A 21132-nucleotide genomic window follows, 5' to 3' on the forward strand; every position below is an offset into this window, starting at 1 on the left:
ACATTTCTCACACTATGAAGGCATTCAGTAAGTGTCCATCATTTTCCTTTATAACAGAGTCAATGTGACCTCCACGTGGCTCAGATTATACTTACTCCTAGGTCCTACTCAATCACTCATAAATATCCAGTCATTACATCTGTACTAATATAGCATTTTTGTGCTCCACTGTACTTGGCCTTAAAAAAAAGTACCTTTTTTTCCCTTCTGATTATGTCACTGGTACCAAATCCTTTGACATATGGGTTGCACCAAAAGTCATAGATTAATTGGCAAGGTAAATACAAGTGGCATTTTATTTCTGCTCATCTCATTAATGTAGATCAGTTCTGGGTGATTAGTTCTCTTCCACACATTAGGTTAAACAGCCCTGTAACTTGGTGCCATATAGAGTAGAATGGTTTGCGATCGTTCTGTTTGCTTTCCCAGGGAGGAGTCAATAGTTTTTTTGTTTATTTTGTGTGTTTGCACATGACACTCTCTTACATTTCTCTTTTTTCTTCCTCCAGAACTAGCTCAAATAAAATAAAAATTCTTAGCTCTTCCTTTGAAAAGGGGGGGAAAAAAAACTCATGTGCCAATCCAAGTCGAGAAAGATTGGGAAAGGCATTTTATAATTCATTAATATACATTGGTTCCTCTTAAAATTTTTTCCTTTTATGAAAAAGAACTGAATAATGTTACAGGATCAGAAAGTAATAAAAAATCACATACTTTCAAAGATTTATCACTTGCTTTTTATAGCTTTATTGACTATTACCAAGTTTCAAATAATTAAATACTGCAATTGGGACATTAAAAATACAAACTAATTTACCAAAATAATTGTATTCTGAATATTATGTACAATATTATACATTTTACATTACATAAAGGGTTTTTATACATAAAGATTTGATTCATGATTACCGAAAATCCAAAATACATTTGAACAAAACATTCCTAGGCATACATACATAATCACTCAACTGGGATAATCAAAACCATACATGAGTGTGGTTATTAAAAAATAAAATTACATTCATACGATAATGGTAGAAATTGAAATCTGTTTTTATTGATTTGAAAGTACTATTATAAAACCACACACATAAGAATGATGTAACCTAATTCTATTTAGTTAAAAATCTTTATACCGGAGACTGCAATATGTCTCTATCCCATGGGAAATTTTTGATTTTGAATATTTTTCTTTTAAGGGACTTGTATAATTCATAATCATTAAAAGTCTATCCATGGGCATAAAGCAGACCCAACCCAGCAAACAGAAAAGTCAGAAGGGTCAACCATACCACCATGTGTATTTCACCGTATAGTTTTTGAAAATTACCCTATTCAGTTGTACAATTTGATATGTCTTCATATTCATGCTTGTCATCAGTGAGTACATAGAGAGGCACAAAGCTCACAGGGAAAATATATATTACTGTAGAGAATTAGATACTAAAACAAAGCTATCACTGGGTGACTACAGAAAAAAAGGGGGTGCTCACGTGGAAAACGCCACCCATACACACTAAATTAGTTATTAAACAAGGTGTCAGTCCTTCAAAAAGGTTAATACGCTGATGTGTCATACCTTGTTTGAATCCTGAAATATCTAAGTCCAGAATACTGTCAAGTGAGTTTTAGTTCTATCTCACATTTAAATTTAATTCCTCTCAAGAGGAAGAGCTGTGATTTTAAGCAAAGCGAAACATTTCTTCTAACTAACTGATCTGAAAAGCCTGAAAAAAATGTCTCTATAACAAAAACATCTTTCTAACTGTATGTCACTCTGTCCATGAATCTTATCCTAGAGATACACAGACTGGTGAAAATTCTATCAGGACTATGCATAAGAACCTCGGAAAGGCAGCAATTAGTAAACTGGCCATTCTCCTCAATGTCTGTACAGCATTTTTCAGTATTCTCTATCCTGCATTTCATCAAAGGCAAACAACAGAATGCTTGGAACGTAGAAGACAGAGAAGGAACAAGTTGAAACATATACAAAATCAATGTCTTCTCCAACGTCACATAATCTATGAAAAATGAGATTCAGAGCCTAAGGTCTGCTTTATTCTTCTTCTTCTCATTCATGTTTTGCTTGAATATAAAAAGAAGCTCTAACCTAGGTTAACAAAATATATTCATATAAATGTGTGAGCATTTCTAATACAAAAGTTAAAAAAAAAGTCTAAATTCTTAATTTTTGTAGTTAAATATCCTAGAGTTCAGTAGGCAGATTTATTTTTGAGCAGCTTGAAAAGAATCCGTCGGCTGAGCTCTGTCTGTGAAATCGGACACGGCTACATTTCAGCTCTTTGCCGAGATTTCTCAGCAGCAGCGGCTCCGTCCTCCTCCTCCTCTTCTTCTTCCTCGTAGTGATCCTCTCGGCCTTTGGGGTGGTTTTCATCTCGAACTTCTTGCTCTTCTCCATCATTGTTTTTCTCATCGGCCTTAAAGTTAAAAAGAAAAAAAAGGAAAACTAAGAGAGAGGGCACAGAGTTAGTGGTATAAATAATTCCCTCTAAAAAAAAACACCCCAAAAAACCAGTATGAAGTTATTCATTTTTGGAGAAAGAAAACAAGTGCAGAAAAATGTTCCAACAGGCGAGTGCTACAGTCTTTTCTAATCTTCACGTTGTCACAAATTTTCCTAGTTCTAGGTTGGCCTGTTAAACTCTACGGCACCTTAGATGTACCCACTGGTATCTTTCCAACTATACATACGTATCTCCCATACTTTAGCGCACAGGCACACAAGCACAATAGAAATAGGTAGATCCTACGCATACATTTTCATCATTTTCACCATAGGTCTCTTCAGCATTATGCTCCAATTCCCTTTTTTTCTCCTCAGTCAAATCTTCCTGAACCTAAAACAAACCAGAGACATCAGGTGACACCTTGATCATTTCAACACTTGCAACAACATGTTTTGATTTCCCAAAAGTTCATTTAAAGCAGCAGAGATAAAATTAAACTAAAAATAAATTTGAAAAGAAAGTTAGAGATTTGACTGGTCTATTCGCCATGAAGAAATGTATAATACACCTACTACAAAAAAAATCAACGTGATTCAGAATCTAGGACCTTTGTGTTTTGAGTTTCTGATTTGTTTAACACTCCAAGTATAACACCTGAAGAAATTCACCTTATAAAATTAAATGGGAGAACCGCTGGAAGTCTGAAGGCTCTGACAGAATGTAAGTTCTTGCGAAGACAGGAACCGTCTGTCTTACTCAACTAACTGCCTTCAATGCCTAGATGCATACTTGGCACATTGCAATTGCTTAATAAATATTGTTGAATGAATGAATCAATGCAAAAAATAGCTGCTCTGTAAAGGCACAGAAATCAGGCACCACTACCTATATATAATGTAGTAGAAAACTGAGGAAAACCTGTGTGTATACATTTCTAACATTAAGAATAAACTTCTCTGGCTAAAATATCTAGAACACATTTCAATTTCTTCATAAAATAGTTATTAAGCTACCTCAAATCCCTACATCTCTTTAGTGTCCTAACACATTTCTGTTTTAAGTAGTTTTCTTCATGTATGCTACTACTATCATGTGTCATTGATTCCGATTTTTTACAAAATGCAAATCAAAGAAAGCATCCAAATATTTTTGCTAAATAATCTCTATTTAATGATCACATTCCACACAAATAGAGGGTAAAATATTTTCTAACTTAACTATTCTGAAAACTATACATATGCCAAAAGGTTTAAGTCATTTGAATACATTTCAAAAAATCGCTGACTACCAATTAAGCATAATGCAGTGTCCAGGTACCAGAAAGAACCCTGATCTCTCTGAGGAGAGCGGCATAAAAGGAAGTCTTCTTGAATAACACACAAAATTACCTAATTTTGGGGGGCGGGGTGTATGTGTGATAAGTATCCCAGAAATGGGCAAGGGAAGGAAAGTATACAGGTGTTACAATTAAGGAACGACTAATTAAGGGCTGCCTCAAGGTGTCCAGCCCAGGTTCAGCAGGGTGAACTGCAACCCACCAGACTCACTTCGGAGGGACCCTGGCCTGTTAGGAGCTTACAAAGATGACCCTTCCAAGATGCCCTAACGGAGCCCAGCCTTCACGAACCTCTTCTAACCAGTCAATTGTTGGCTGGACTCTCAGCCCCTACACCACGCTGGCACCAAATAAATACATCGTGGGGACAGGTATAGAGTATATTTTGTATTCATGTGTCCTGGTAGAGCGAGCTATAAAGAAGACACCTCTGTCTTACCTGCAGTTTCTATCAGTGGCCAATGACATCTCTTCTGCCCTTAGTCATGGAATCTCATGACAGCATTTCCCAGGACATTGTAACGAAAACAGTGACGCACTTATTTCAGACTATATTAAGGTCTCACTAATTGAAAATTGCTGAAGTGTCCCCAGTCAATTTCAGTGAACAGACATGTCTTCTACAGCCTTAATAATGAAAATATACTAGTGAACACTAAACATGCTTTAGTTGGGGTTGGGAGGGAACTGCCTTGAAACTGTGGTATGGTGAAAAGAACCAGTGTTGGCAAACTTTTGCTGCAAAGGGCCAGAGAGTAAATATTGCAGACTTTCTTGGCCATAAGGTCTCTAGCAACTACCCAACTCTAGTGCAGCATTAGCCTTAGACAACATGCAAGAAGAAGAAGAAGCCACAAGAAGGCATGGCTTGTGTTCCAATAAGGCTTCACTGATAAAACAGGCCCAGACTCTGTAGTCTGCAGACCACGGAGTCAGACAGACCTGTGTTAAAACCTTGGCTCCTCAACTCTCCAGGCTGTATGAACAACAAGGTCATTTGTTTTTACTGTGAAGATTTTCAAGCACACACAAATAAAGGCAATAATTCAATAAACTCCTTAGAGCCATCACCAAGGCTCAAAGGTTACCTCAATGTTGCCACGCTTGCATCACCTATCACTTTTCTTTATTTTCTGATGAATTATTCTTAAAATTCTAGATATCATGTAATTTCACCCCTACTCTTCTTGGAATGTATTTCTAAACACACTGGACTTTTCTTATATAACCATAATGCCATTATCACATCTGATAAATAATTCCATGGTATCATCTAATGTCTAGTCCTTACTTACATTTTCCTGATTGTCTTAAATATGTCTATTTATAGTTGGTTTGTTCTAATCATGATCCAAACAAAGGCCACATCTAACACCAGTTCCGCTCCCCTCTTTTTCCCTTAATGCTATCTTGAATTGTTGTCCAGTAAAATGACCCACATTCTGGATTTATTTGCTTCTTTAAGGTATCACTTAACTCATTTTTTTAGCCTCCACATTTCTTATAAAAGGAAGTTAGCTTAAAGGCTTGAATGAATTCAGATTCAATTTGCAAAACAAGGACTTTTCAGAGGTGATGCTGTAGATTTCATATTTTCATCACATCAGGAGGCATATAATGCTTGTCCCACTTTTAATGAAGCTAAGGTTGGGCAATGAGCTCAGATAGCTACAGCCTGATCCCTCCATGGTAAAATCCCCTGACCTCCATCCATCTGGTGATATCATCCATTGATGACTGCTCTTAAATCAACTGTTTTAATTAGGGGGTTACAAAACTGGTGACTTTCTAATTCCATCATTCCTTCTGTATTGACTAACTTCTATAAAGAAAAACTTGCCCATATCAGCTATTTAGTTACTATGCTTAGTATATTTAATCATGGTAGCTTTTAAAAGCAGACCTGGGTAGGGTCTAATCGTGGTTCTAACAATAACAAGCTGTGTGACCTCTGAAAACTTACCTAACCTCTCTGAAGCTCAAATGTCTTATCTGTCAAAGAAAGGGTTAGATAAAAAGCGGTGATTTTTAATTTTCTCTCTCTCTCTCTCTCTGTGGAGGAGGGGGGACGGGTAGGGGGAGTCATGGACCCTTTTAACACTTTGGTTAGGAAGTCTTTGGTAAATGGGCATAGGTACACATAATTTTGCATGGAAGTTTCAGGAGGTTCAGACTTCCCAAAGTCTAGCTACAGACCTGACCTGTCGTAGGCCTGCTTCTCTAAACAGCGTGCTCCTGAAACATCAGCATCAGCTGGGGGGCTTGTGAAAAACTCCAACTCCTAAACCCCACACAGATAGGATCAAAATCTCCAAGGGTAAGGTCTGATCCAGGAATCTGTATTTTTTACACACTTTCCAAGGTGATTCTTAGCCATAGCAAAGCCTGAAAGCCATTCGCTTGAGTGACAATGAATGTCTCTGGCTAGAGAGATAAATACCTGTTTATGAGTTCTGTCTTCTCTTCTCTTGGGATCTACTGTAGGAAATTTAGGTTGTCCAGTTGTCAATATAATCTGAGGTGGGAACCACTGATTTAAATTACTTTTTAATTTAGGGATTGCACAAATGAAAATTTTGTAGATTTTCAAATTTATAAATGTACCTTTTCTATTCTAGTAATATATTCTTCATGTTTGGGGCAAAAGTTAATTCAAATCCATCTTAAAGGCACTGCTGAAATGGGACAAAGTGATATGGAGTTTCTCATTTTAAAATATGCTTACACTAATAACCAGAAGCCAAATGTGACTCTTTTACAATGTAGACACGCCAATTATGCCTTCCACACTTGACCCTCTTTATTATCCTGCTAAAGCCGACACAAACATTTTGTTAAATATCTCCCTACACTGCTCCTCATTACTCATTACTTAAATCTAATGTTTTAGGCATTTTAGAAATGGTCCCTATGTGATGTGGCAAAGTTTAATAAATAGCGAAGACAAAACAAGATAAAACAGATCTTCTGAATCTGAAATGGGCGTTGGCTAGCTACCCAGTCCCCGTATGTATTCGTGCCTTTCTCTGATGCATCAAAGATGTTACGGGATGAGCCAGGAACCAGAAGGCTGCACCTTAAGTAGTCAAGAATCCTGGAATCCAAAGAAGTGGATGGGATGTGACAATGGAAGGGCCTTCCAACAATGTCCACTATGGTGGTGAACACCCCTGCTTGCCGGCGAATGTTTAATAGGAGAGGTTCTGCTATCTGGACAGCTTCTTGATGTGGTGATTCACAGGCTGACATACCACTAAAGGGAGCCAGGTAACCCTGTACCTGCTCTTACGTGAGTGTTCAGATCAATCTGTTTTCAGTTAGATGGGAGAAACTGAGCACTCGGGTTTTTCAAAGCGGTCATTTAGTCTCTATATATTTTTAAACATTTAAATAATTTTAAAGCACACATAGTACTTTTTGGCAATGTCATAGTTTGTCTCGTTTGCTCATAAGGATATAAAAAATCTGTAAAGTAAGCAACGTGAGGATGGGCACACCATATGAATGTCTTTCACTCTAAGGATCCCAAACAGTAAACAATGAATGCGTGTTAATAGCCATCGTCTTTACGTCTCAGAAGGATAACACTGTTGCACTCAGATAAGAGAAGGCAGGGAGAATGCACACTTGTTTTGGGTCCTCTACTCTCAGAGCTCAATCAGTCTGATGAGCTGTACCTCTGAACACTTATAACCCTGGCAAGGTGCAACTCCTCCCTAGGGGCAAATGTGACAGAAGTCAGGCTGATTGTGGGCTGGAAGGGAGGGGACCCCACGGCAGCAATGGGCCTTACATCCCAGGGGTCAGCTGGGGCAGCGGAAGACTCTGAGGCTTAAGGAAGATAAGAATGATGCAAATCACACAGCGTTTTACGGTTTTCAGTGCTCACACACACAGCACTTGAAAACAACACGCTATGTGTTCTCACGTATTGCATCCCTGTTTGTTTTTCTTATTTTGCTGCAGTCTGCTGAGAACTTCGTCTCTGTTACTAGTCCGTGCCTGGTATATGGAAGTGCTTCTCCCTCCTCAAGGCAAGAGCTGAGAACAATGGAAAGAGGTGGGAAAATCCAATAACTAAACACCACAGGAACTACCAGAAAAATATAACACAGCCTGAGCAAGGGGCACTTAGGGGGCGGAGGGGAAAGGTACCCAGGGAAGAAGAGAGGCACGCTGGGCTTCCGCTGAGAGCTCACACGGCAACCACCCTAAATGAGAGGGCGTGTTGACCTGGAGCCTCTGTGCGAGGGTTAAGAAGTGGGGACAGGGGTGCCACAGCTAGGAGCTCTGGGCAGGGAACCAGGGGTCGGGCGGGGGAGGGGGAAGGGCTCCAGTCAGTCAGCCCACCTGAGGGAGGAGGGACGGCGGCATCGGGCACCAGGCTCTGCCTGGTCACCATCCTCCTTCCCTCCCGCCTCTCTGCCTTTGTTTTCTTTCTATCTTTGATCCCTCTTGGATCCCAGGATTTCTCTCTCCACCTTAACTGACAGAATATAGAAGTAAAAAAAAAAATAATCAGTAAATACTGATTAAAATTTTATGTTTACCCTTCTGAATTTTTAAAAAGAAGCCAAGGTCAATCTCTTCTCTTTTAATCTCCCAAAGATTCCTGGCATCTGACAATAATGAAACAAAGTCATATTAGTCTAGACATCCTGTTACAAGAGAGGTCCAGATGAATATCTTTCTCTTGCGAAATGTCTTAATATTCAAGGCTGCTGGGTTCTCTAACGCTCTCTTCTGATAATACAGCTCAGGGGCTTCATTAGGATGAACAGCAGGATGAGACAAAGGAGAGAGAATAAGAAGATCAAGCCAGGTAGACTGCACGTGACTAGAGGTGTATGTTGCCAACGGCTGCAAAGAATGATGTTCTTTTCTGTTTTCCCGGGATAAACACAAATTTCAGCATCAGCTCTGAAAAGCTGATAAATGCAATCTAAACGAGACGGCAGACCTAGTCAAGGGAACCATGCCCGTGAGTGTAGCAGCTCGTGCCTTCTGAGCAGGCTCTCAGGGGTTGGGGGGGGTTTGTTCAGGCTGCCGTTTGTCCATCCTCTCCTGCCGTTCCCCTTAGGGTCAGAGCCACACGTCTGCAAGAGGCCTGGCTGAAAGGTGCCTCTGAACCAGGGCTTTAATTTGCTGGTCCATCTGCTGGTCCAGAGAGAGACTAAACATGGGGCCTTGGCTTCACCCGTATCATATTCCCGAGAACTGAGCTTCAGGGGTCCACACAGTACCCCGCCATGACTAACCAGCTACAACCAACAGCGTTCATCAGTCAATTACATGATTGTGGCACCAAGGTAGATGCTCTATAAACCTAATTAACAGTGATATGCCAGAGGTTTACAATAAAAAGCAAACTAAAATGAAATGTTAAGAAATTCCACCCAAGTGCATTTTACTCAACAGAGCTCCTTACATACTCTTCCTTTTCTTCTTTGTTAAACTTGATTAAGATGCTAAATTCTTAGAAGGGCAGAGGCTAAAAGGAGAGGCTATAAAATTTTTTAAGTGTCTGGGGGTGTCAAGTGTATTCTGATAGACACCATGGGGTGCCCCTGTGACACAGGCACTGTGGCCGTGTCTACAGGGAAAGTCTCTGGGGTTAGTCCAGACCCTCAGTGTGCACAGCTTTGCTCTTCTTTCTTGTGAGGGAAAGAGACAGGAGGAAATAATTCTTACAAAGATCACATAAACCTAAGTCTGCCATTTCTGGAAGGCCAAGTGTCTTCCCAATTCAAAATTTCTAGGGAAAACCAGAGAGGAGGATTTTATCACCCCATTTTTGTTATCTTCTAACCACATGTCTCCACGGCCTTGGTCCATTTCCCCTCGAAACCACCCTTCCTTATCCAGCCTACGGCTCTCTGGACCTTTCTACAGAAGCCCTCGCGGCCGAGGTTTGTTTCAGGTGAGCGTGAGGCCCCCAGCAGTCTGGCCTCCTGCCCTCCCCCTTCCTACCTCCTCTTCCCCCTCTTCCTGGTACTGGTCATCCACATTGTCCTCCTGCTGGTCTGGATTCCCTGCCATCTGTTGAAACAAAAGGGGAGGCTCAGGTTACTGAACACTGGAGATGGGTTGTCCAGTCCTCTGGGACAAAGAACAGGCAGGCCACCATGAACAGTACACTTTCGACGCATCAGTGGCCAGGAAATGATGACTAACCACTCTCAACACAAAGCCCAGGATGCCCATCACCCGCTCTCTCTGAGGGTGGGCATTTCACATGATGACCCCCCAAAAAAACCCAAAGAGGTGAACCTCCTGTCCACGAGGTTATGGCTAACCTTTTGCGTAAAACCAGGCATTTGTTAAAATACCCGAGTGAAAACCACCCTCCATCGTGGCATCCGCTTACCACCAAATGCTCCTCCACTTCTGCATTCTCTTGCTTTTGGTGACTTTGTTTCTGCTCTTCATTTTCATCTGGCAAGTTTTCTTCCCTCACTTGCCCGGCTTCCTCAAATTCATCCTCCCCTTGATTATTAGGGTCGTCTGCTGGGTTTATATCCTCTACAGCTGCCCTCTGTAAAATTTTAATGAAAAGCAACCACCACTTCAAATTCCAGGATCAAGTCTAATTTCATTTGAAAGGCCACACACTGGCAGAAAATGCAATTGTCCTTCACCAGATTGTTCAGATCTATCCTTGCCAAGACTCACAAGTATTCATCCCACTGTCAAAAGATAAAGCCTCTGCTTTATTTGTCAGAGACTGATGCATCAGAATTAAGTTCAAATAGCATTTCTTTCCTGCAAGCGATTCCAAAATCGTTCTCAAAACTCTAATATCACAAGTAATATGAACATAACTAGATGACAAGAAAAACAGTTAATGAAAGCCAAAGGACCGAGTAGGAGAAATAATTAAAATGAGAGATTTAGATAGGCAAATAGTAACTTCTTTCACTGGTATGTTGATTTTTTTACAGACGAGTTATCCTTTGCAAAACCAGCTGTTACACGTAAGTGAGTGAAAAGCAGTTGAGGAGAGAGGAAGCCCACACCAGAAAGGACCCAAGAAGAGGGCCCACGAGGAGACGAGAGGAGGCTAATTCACATGTAGATGATCACGTTCTAGTGTGGATCATATTTCTTTATAATGAACACTACCGTGAAGCTGAGAGAGGCTGCACTGGCAAGAGACAGGGGAAAAGGGACCGGGCTAACTCAGCCTCCGGCAACATATTTTGAAAAATACCTCCCCCTCCCCGCCCCACCTCTCAAGCAGTAGTTCTGTTATTGTGTTCAATGAATGCCCTTCACATTATCAACTTTAGAATTATCTGGATGTCCCACTTATGCTCCCAAAGCACCTTTCAAAAGAATACATGCCCTCATAAAGATTCGGATTTTAGAGCCTGAGCCGGGCAGAAATGGCGATGCTTGTAAGAGCTTCCCTGATCACACCAGGGTCGTCAATAGGACACTTCACGGAAGCAGCAAATGCTTCCCAGAGACGGTGAAGCCTCAGAGTGAGAGTTAGTCTCCAGACCACAAAATTCTACTTCAGTTCACCTCAGAGCCTTGAACATGTACAAGAGCTCACTGCAGTCTCAGCTGATGTATTATCTGCACATCCCTGGCTATGTACTTTGTTCAAGAGCAAAATGACACTTTTCTTGGGAATATAGAGAGTGACAAATCATAACCTTCACACTAAACTCCAGTTACTCCACAGTCTTGTTATATGGATCACTTTTTGTACGTTATCAATAAATTGTGTGGAAATATAGGAAAAACGTAACACATTTTCTTCAGAAAATATGTACAAGATGTCTTTTGCAAAAGTACATGAAAATGTACACATTAGTTCCAACTCTAACCAAGTGGTAAAAAAGGTTTAATAGGCACGGTTGTTAACGTTCAAAAAATAGTTAGATGATCAATTAAATCTCAGTTTGTTTTTACTTTAAAAATAAATGGATAAAGTATGAGACAAAGAGAGGGACAAGCAGGCTAATAATTTCTAATTAAGAGAAGGCATGGTAGAAAGGCCAGCGTTTCCCAGCGTGTTATCTAGAGCAAGTCAACTGATGAAAGGACAGTAAAGGATTATGCAGTCAGGTAAGCAATTGAAACACACAGCGTTTCCCACAGTCAGTGACTGGAATACCCACCCTTCCCCTGTCCCCTTCACCGCTCTCAGGACGCTCTCAGACATTTGCACACTCGCTTTCTTGCTCTCTCTTTCACATCCTCTGGCTTTCTCACACTCTCCTGCTATCTATAACTCTTGCTCTTTCCTGAAAATATTTCAGGGCTAGGGTTCCCTGGAGCATACTCTGAGAAATGCCAATTCAGGGGCGGGTGGGTAAATGTGTTCTGCCACCTCTCAGTGCAAGTTATGTGCAAAAGCTGTTTCCATCAGGGCGGCTTCAAGCATCTATCAGGAAGACTTTCTCAATGTTTATCAAGGAAGAATATGGACAGGGCCCATAGGATAGCACAGACTGAATTTTATGAACATGGTGGTGGATTTCCTAGCAAAAGATGACAGGAGAGCTAGGATTTTACACTGTGAAAACCACCTACACATAAGCGTAAGGACACACTCATTTGCAGGCAAGGCCAAGGCCCCAGACCACCCAACTGAATTGGGAGTCTTCGTCCTTTTTGAGTAAACAAAAAGAACATTTCTGGTTACTATATCTCTACCTGCTAATATTCTAATTTTTCTATAGCACCATGGTGTCTGGGAAATTTTTTTCTTTCATTTCTCAAACCTCACGTTCTTATCTGTGTATTTATTAAAATAGTCACTGGACTGTTGGGAGATTACAGAGTCACATGACACACATTCACACCCCAGCAGACGGCTCCACGTGCTCCATAGTGGTTAATCTCCTTTCTCTGGTTCTCTCTCCAACTCCCACACTTGCTTTTTTTTTTTTCTTTTTCATCTTTCAGAACTACTACATATTTCAATGCCTCTTTTTTGCTTTTCTATTTTAATTTGACTAATCTAAAAGTCCCCAGAGGGAACCTCCTTGGATGTTTTCCCAGAGCAACCTTTAACCCATTCTCATCACACACACACCCCATGGTTTACAGTTAACAACACTGCTCGTATCAGATAATTGTGTAAGCCACCTTCCTTCTGTTCTGATGAAATAACAGACATATCTGGAGCCAGAGTCACGGTGTCAGGTAAACCTTCACGTTTCCTTTCTGCCTTGTGAGTTCCCGAGTGTCAAGACCGGAAGAGAGGACACTTACATCTGCCTCGGATTCTGGATCAGCTTCGTGGGGCCCTTGTTCTTGAAGCTCATGTCCATTCTCTGGGTCTTCTTCTGCCTCGTCTTGGTGCTGGTTGTCTCTCTCATAAGCTAGCAAATCAAAGGAACTAATATCAGCCCGAACAAACCAGACAGGATTCTTCCTTTCAAAGCAAAGCAAAGTCACCAGCGGGCTTTCCTACAGACCACTTCACCCACTCTCTCCTCCTGCTAGGTTAGCTCAACATAAGGTGTTATGTTTCAGTTTTTCTGGAAAAGTTATGCCCTTTCCCCAGGCCTTCTGTCTACAGAGATAGTGTGGAAAGGCCTTGTGTCTACAGAGACAGTGTGGGTAAGTGACACCATTCTAACTCTCCAAAAACAAATGTTTACAACAAAAGCGGCATTTTCCCCCCATTATGCCAAAAACAACGATCAAAACTTTCTTGATAAAATAAAGCCCAGTCAATTGGACATCGCTAAAATTATCAACTAATTTTTGGTAACGTCAGAGAAAACGGCAAGGCACTGAAAGAAGAAACTGATGCTATTTCAGGAAATGAAAGAAATAACAACCCCATTTGTGGAGCTAAAAAAACAAATTCAGCCCGTCGTCCTGTGTTCTCTGAGGTGGCGGTAATGATAATGCCACAAGCATTGCATGTTTATACTCACACACACATTTACTTACTATGTTTTGAAAAAAATTATTTCAATTAAGAGAATTTATTGATAGATAAGAGCACACAAAGAGAGGAACAAATAACTTCTTTCGGTAAGATGCAAGAGGAAAGGTTAACTATAGGGAGAGTATTCAGCCTGTAGAAAATAAAGATGCAGGTAACTTTCCATCAGGTTTCAAGTGCACCAAGGGATCCATTAAATAAAAGAGAGAACAAATGGTTCTCTAGTCTTACTGATAATGGAACAAAAAAGCTTAAAGTGCTGCATGGGGGGACATAAGGAAAACAATTTCTTGACTATAAGGGCTATAAAATATCAGAACAGGCTGTAGAGGGAGTTTGGGTAATCACCTTCCTTTAGATTCTTTAGGAAAGGATACAGAGCTAAGTGTTAGTGTTGCCAGGGAAACGGTTACTGTCTAGTCCTATTATCACAGTAAGCGGTATTTGATAAATGACACATAGATGCGCACTGCAAATGAAAGCTACTATTGACTCAATTTGAAAAACTTTCAAGGCAATAATCTAAACACCTCCAAGGTAAGAAGAAAATGTAGAAGTTTCCCAAAGCATAACAGTCCTATGACAATGTGTTGGAAATAAGTATTTAGCACACAAAAAGCTTAAACTACCATTTCCTCTCTAAGATGTCAGGGAACAAACAGACTATCTTGCGTGATTTAGGCTACCAACGTGAACTGTTTGGGAGGATTAAGAAAAGCATACCCACAACAACAAAAGACAGATGGTACGCAAATCTCTGTACGTACAGGTATCCTCCACTTTTTGAAAGTTCGTTTTACGTCACTTCACTTTCACGAAAGACCTACATTAGTACCTGTTTTGGGTAACCGAAAGAATTCGCAAGAGGATTTCCAATTTTATGGAAAAAGGTGAAAAGCAAAAATAGCGACTAGCGTTGGTTCTGCAGCGAGAGAGAGAGAGAGAGAGAGAGAGAGAGAGAGAGAGAGAGAGTCTCGTGGAGACAGTACACACCCAGAGCAGAGCGGCGAGAGTGGCATCGTCCAGCTCCTTCCCCAGGACCTACACTCAGCGGCTCAGCATCAGCCCCCAGAGCTCTGAACTGTGCCTGTGAGCATCTGTGCTTTACCTCGATTTATTCTGTGTATCCCTTAGCAAGATGTGTCCTATGGTAACTGCTTCTTTGCTTTACACCATTTCCGTTTACAAAAGGTTTCACAGGAACGCTCTGCTTTCAGAGAGCGGGAGAAACATGTATGCAGATACACATATAACTCTGAGTTGATGTTATATATTACCAAGCAGTTTTATTAAAACATTCATCATCTAAGAAGCTCACCACCTCCTTCCTCTTCCTGGATGCCCTGGTCCTCTGCTCCCTGAACAATATCATTATCTACAGCATCATAACGAGCTTGCTGCCTGCAAGGGAAACAAACAATCATCACCTCAGGGACACAAATTAAGTAGCACCGTTTGACATAAGTCATTTATCTTTAAAGAGAGTTATCAGTGAATTTTTCGACACTTTTTTAAAAGCCATAAAAATATTTCTTAAGCTTATCCAATTAGGTTTAATAAAGATTCCAGATATACTTTCAAAACATGCCTTATAAAAGAGAAAATACCTTTCAAATGATCAAATAAAATGAAGTTAGCACAAAACCTGATAGGTTATTTTGAGACATACACTGCCATTTTTAAGCAGGGAAAAAAATGTTGACTATTCTGAAAATTCAATGTTTGGAATGTAATTTTCAGGTAGTGGTTCTGCCTCAGCTACATGAGCACTAGGAGCCCCTCAAGTTCAAGGGTAACAGATACAGGAAGCTGTCTTTATGCTGCTTGTGAACGCCAGAGGCGGGCTGCCTAGGCCCATCAGGAGGCTACCGTGTGTGCTCCGGGCGCTGCGGCCAGCCCTGCGCGAGCCCAGCCTGCCTCTGCTGGGCCGTCTCCCCGGCGAGGGGCCGGTGGTGCTGCTGCGGCGAGGGTCCCTGCAGCCTCTGCTGGGGCGGGGCCTCCTGGCGCTCCTTCAGCCGCTGGGCCTCCTCCGCCCGCCGCGCCGCCAGCCTCTGCTGCTGCAGCCGCTCCTCGTATGGCGACGGGAATTTGGCGACCGGCCTGCCTGAAGGATACACCTGGGGAGCAGAGAGTCGGTGCTGAGCAAGAGCTGTCTGTCGGGTGCCCTGGGTCCTCCCTTCGTCCGTTTCGCGCGACACACGCAGAAGGCGGGGCTGGTTTATGAACACCTATCTGTCAGGTCAACTGTCATAGCGGTCCAAAGCCACCCGCGGCTGGACTCCACTCCTGTTTCCCAACGCTCTGAATCACCCCTGGCTTCTTTCGGCAGCTGGTCTTCTCCATTTGTTGGCATTAAGGCAGATTTTTGCTCCCTCTCAAATGGAGGAGGACGCAACAGAAGAAATGTTTCAACCCTAATTAAATTTATGCTCAGAAGGCTCTGGTATATGTGGGCACTTAATAACCTCAGACTAAATGGGGTGATTTGTGAGCTGAGGCTGAGGCTAAGGCTTTTCCACGAAGCGCTAAAGACCTAGGGAAGCTAATTAACTCTAGCAATGCAGACACTAATCTCAGGCTAAGCGGAGCCAAAACAAGTCAAATTTCAGATTAGGGTGGAAAAGCAGAGAACCATTTTTCTTCAAAGAAACCAAAAATGGACGAGAAGAGAGAACTTTCGGATTAAAGGAAAACCTGATACAGGAATTCTTAAACTCTGCTTCCATTAAGCCGTCTACCACTCCCTCCTCCACCCCCTCAACTAATACAAGTCCACGCAGTTCTCAGCGAAGGAAAGAGGGTGCATGGTTGAGGGAAATTAAACCTAGTGGGGAATTACCTTTGAGGAAGGCTATGAAGGACCCAAGACTGGGAGAGAGGCTTCTTCATGCCACGTTTGCAACAATTTAAGAGTGCACCTGCAGGGGCCTTCACATCTGCCCAGCCAAAGCCTCTAGCGGCTTGAAGTCTTGGAAAGTTTGAGGCCAAACAAAGTTTCAGAGCTATAAATAAAAGGTGACCGGCATCCACGTAAGGGCCAGGTAGCCTACCGTCAGGTATCACCTTCGAGGTTGTGTAAGGAAGGTACACCTGGCTGCATTCAGGGTTGCTTTCAGTTCTTTCAAAGTGTCATTTATAATAATAATGGATGTTTTTCTGAGTCTTACTTATGTGAGAGGGGAGTGCTCAGTGGTGCAGCCTGAGCGGAGACTGGTTAGACACACTCACCTGGTGGCGTGTCCTTAAGTCAGCTTTCTGATGGCTTGCTAACCAACCACCCTGAAGGCGAGCGTGCAGAAGCCAACGTAGGATTTGACAGTAAGTGAACGGGGAGAAAAGTACCCTTGATCACAGAAACTGAGTCACTTCTCGGCCTCAAGATGCCCACGGGACTCGAGCACAGAGGGGAAGGTGCGGGACGAGGTGCCCGTCTACTCTCCTACGCTGTTAAAGGGATGTGCCTGAGTCTCTCTCACTGCGCACCCTTGACAAAGACAACACATACACACATGCACAGCACCTTCTCTTTTCCCCAACCATCTTTCTGGGATAAGGAAGCTATGCTACTAGCATCACAATAGAACATTTAAATACGTACATGTAACATTTAGCAAGATCACCCCAATTTTATTTTATAGACTGTTATGCATGAGGGCTTTTCCCTTAACACAGCTGACCCTTGAACAGCGCGGGAGGTTGGGGCGCTGGCCCTCCGTGCAGTGGAGAATCTTCTTATAACGTTCAGTCGGCCCCCTGTTTATAGGGTTCCTCCGTAGCCTCCCTGTAGGGGCTCCTCTGGGCGGTTCCCCACATGCAGGTTCTACCAACCACGGATCTTGTAGTATTTACTACTGAAAAAAATCCTGGTATAAGTGGACCCGTGAGGTTCAAACCTGCCTTGCTCAAGGGTCAAGTGCACGTAGAAACAGCGGCGCACCCCTCATCCCAGCCAGCTGGCTGGGCGGCCTCGTACCTCAGCACGAGCCTGCCCTTGCGGGAGTCTGGCCTCCTTCTGTTCGCGCCGTTCCGTCCACTCCCGGCCCCGCTGCTCCTCCGGCGGCGGGTCGTGCTCCTCCTCGAGGCGCTCCGCCCGCCCGACCTGCTCCATTGCCTCCTCCTCCAGGGCCCTCCGGTGCTCCTCCTCCACCTGGCGCTCCTCGGGTTCCCCGCCTCCCGCTTCCTGCCGGGTCAGTCCTGCGGGGGCCTGGGATCCTGCCTCCTTCTGGGTGGGGGGATACGGTTTTGCTTCCTCCGTTCTTCCAGGGACTGCTTCACGGTTCTGCCACACTTGGCCGTTTCGAGACACCTAGGCCAAGCACATCACTGGAAATGACACTCTTCTATTTCGAAAGTAGTGACAGAATTTCTTTATTACCATTGTCTACCGGGTTACAACATAAGCAAAATCCTGGAGTCTAGCAATACAGAGTCCTGACTGAAAAGTATGGCTGCAATGGAGTCATTTAACTCTTCTCACTGTGTGATCTCACCTACAAAATAGAGATAACATAAGCAAAATTTCATCGTGGAAAGAATACCGTAAATAACCTAAAAGTAAAGCCTACAAGTGACCACATCTCAGTAGACCCTACCCTCGAAAGCAATCTAACGCCTGTTCTCCCTTAGAATAGAAAGGGAAAAACCCTCATACTTCAAGTGATCAAATACTTACATAATTTTCTTCAAGGTAAATTTTGCTTTCAATAATTATTTGAAAAGAAAAGGATAAGATCAAATAGAGGATGAGTTAGCTTTTTTGTTAGCTAATATAAAAAAAAGAATGCCATTACTAATGGACATCCACGTTGGCTATAATAGTGCCATAATTAAACATTTTTGACGTATTAAAGTGGTATTTCTTTGTAAACCAGAGCAAGTCTTTTGTGAGTATTTTATATTATTAATACAGAAAACCCTGAAGAAAAAAAAAAAGATGTGTCTTTTTACAGAGAACTCCTCTTCTAAAACTGGTTGATTTAAATCAGTTTTCTCTGCAAGTTTCAGAGATTTCTATATGGTCTTCATTACTTAGAAAAGAGAGGCAAAAGAGAGATGGTATAATATCAATAGGAAAATGTGTCACTGCCCTCCCTCCCACCAACCTTCTTTAGCAGAAAGAATACTTTCTTTGGTCAGGTTGCTGTCCCGTAATTGAAATAAATGTGAAGCCCTGTTCTTAAATTAGCAGAAACATAACTTAGAAACTGGATTGTATACATAAACAAATAAGCCAAGGAAAAAAGTCCTTTCTCAGACATCTGAGGACAGCTTTTGGAGGTGTACATTTTACCAAGTCCTTGCAAACCTGGCAAGTTTGAATTGATACTGCCCTGGCTTTACAGGAAATATTTCTCTGAAGGGCCCTAAGTGCTTTCCAACACCTGTCACTTATCTCCACAACATCCCCGTGAGAAAGGTTAGAGCAGATGACTATTATCTCCACCTCCCAGATGGAAGAACTAAAAAGTCTGAGTCATTAAAAGATTAATCCAGTAAACTGGTAGTTAAACTTAGATAGAGAATAGAACCAATTTCCACACCAGGGCTCTGGTTGTGCTTTCTTAAGTTAGGAGCAACAGAAGACCCAGACAAAGAACAAGCATCCAGGAGGATACAGAATCTGTCTGTGAAGGAATGCTTTGCTCAGACTGAAGATTCAAACGAAGTCCACTCACTTCAACTTAATTATTCCCATAAGGTGATAAGAAGGTGAGTTGGGGAAGGTCTTCTCAAACATTCATTGTTTAAAACGACTTTGTCGGGGGAAAGATAATCATACTTGCCATTTTTATTACAGGTGTGATTGCAAAAACACCTCTGTAAGAATTAATCATATGGGCGACATCACTTTTGATGTTTCACTTGGGAGATATTCTTAAGCAACAAGGCTTAATTTTATGAAGAACAGAATACAAAAAATGGATTCTGTGACTAGCACTTACACTCTTGTAGTTTTATGAAGGCTATATAATACAAACTTTGACATGTTTTGTATGGACCAAGCACAGCATCAAGTTCAAATACATTATCAGCTTTAATACTTAAGTGGGCTGATTGTCATATAATATCCTCATGATCATTTAACCTTCTCACTCTATCCCCAATCCCCCCCCCAAAAAAACCCCTAAAATATTCAGACATAACAGCTCCTTTCAGACAAATATACCCACATGAAGAAAGACAAAACCAGTTCAGTCTTTTCCAGGAAACAGAACAGCAGTTCTCAAAGTGTGCGTCCCCAGACCAGCCGAATCAGCTAGAAATGCAAATCCTCAGGTCTCACCCCAAATTAACTGAACTGTAAACTGTGGGCTGGGGCCCAGTTATTCTTGTTTTAACAGCCCTGCTAGGGACTCTGATATATGCTAAAATGTGAGAACCGGTGTTCTGCAGTTAGAGCTGGCAATATTTAGAGCCGTTCACCTGAGAACAGCTTGACAGGGAAAGCACAGCTTGACAGGGAAAGCACAGGTCAGCTTGACCTGACCACAGATGACCAGTTCATGCCTCTTACCTCCCGAAGCTCTCCGGGTAACTTGTCCCTTGTTGCGCTGACACCTTGTGGAGAATGTGCCACCTGGGTAACATTTTGCTGCTCTGCTGGTTCTGGTTTTCGAAAGCTTGGAATCCTATTCAGAGTATCTTTCAGTTGTTTATATTCTGCAACTTGAGTCTGCATACAAATTGCACAATTGGATGCAAATTGCACAATTTGAGGAGGGAAAAGGATATCATTCATAGACAGTTCACTGGAAAACTAGACAAAAATATTATACCTAAATGCAAGAAAGGATAACTATGCAGACTGCTTCCATGCATTAGCTATACTTACTTGGACATGCTCAACCATTTTTAAGCACATGCAAATTAGAGTTAAAGGGAACAGAGAAAAAGTATCTAAGACAGATGTTAGTTTCCCATGCTACATTAAACTAAGTCAGGATTTTTATATATAAATTTCTAGTCTAAATATCATTATTAAAAGTAAGAAAGCTATGCAATCAGTTTTATGACATTAAACTCTATTTTAAAATTCCACAATTATATAAGTATAAGTGCAGATTATCTTTTACCAATATGGTCTGAGTAACACTTTTCAGCAGAAAAGAACCATAGGCTTCAAATAAGTTAACTGAATATATATGTAAAATCACTCAGACCACCCTCTTCTTCCAGTCAATATGTGCTCACATAGGGTCCCTTCCTCTCCAGAACGCTTCCTGTATTGTGCTCTGCAGTTTTGGAAAGCAATAGCATAGGCATGAAATGAGGCTGGATTTTTATTCTTCAATTCTGAATGCCCTTTTCTTCTAGAGCAACAAAGGCACTAATGAAGGCACAGGTCTAGAATATACTCATACACTCATATGTGTGTACCTGTGTGTATATGTGATAGGATGTGTGTGTATGTG

The 21132-nt window shown here is 41.9% G+C and overlaps 1 protein-coding gene across 4 annotated transcripts in view; it reads right to left on the reverse strand.

Moving 5' to 3' along the window:
- Positions 1 to 721: 721 nt before the first annotated feature.
- The window catches only part of GOLIM4 (golgi integral membrane protein 4), a 74513-nt gene continuing 54102 nt past the window's right edge, over positions 722 to 21132 (reverse strand). For 2 of the 4 annotated variants that reach the window (XM_082458410.1, XM_082458408.1), the window contains 9 exons: positions 20235 to 20393; positions 17694 to 18026; positions 15590 to 15837; positions 15042 to 15121; positions 13036 to 13145; positions 10175 to 10342; positions 9778 to 9846; positions 2781 to 2861; positions 722 to 2441 (listed from right to left, as the gene is read on the reverse strand). In XM_082458410.1, coding sequence (XP_082314536.1) covers positions 2292 to 2441; positions 2781 to 2861; positions 9778 to 9846; positions 10175 to 10342; positions 13036 to 13145; positions 15042 to 15121; positions 15590 to 15837; positions 17694 to 18026; positions 20235 to 20393 — 1398 coding nt within the window. In that variant the 3' untranslated portion in view covers positions 722 to 2291. Of the gene's footprint in view, positions 2442 to 2780; positions 2862 to 9777; positions 9847 to 10174; positions 10343 to 13035; positions 13146 to 15038; positions 15122 to 15589; positions 15838 to 17693; positions 18027 to 20234; positions 20394 to 21132 lie in introns of all 4 variants that reach the window. The other 2 variants (XM_082458409.1, XM_082458407.1) reach the window with 1 other exon arrangement.

This window comes from Balaenoptera physalus, assembly GCF_965194825.1.
Source record: "Balaenoptera physalus genome assembly, chromosome: 4".
Classification (NCBI taxonomy): domain Eukaryota; kingdom Metazoa; phylum Chordata; class Mammalia; order Artiodactyla; family Balaenopteridae; genus Balaenoptera; species Balaenoptera physalus.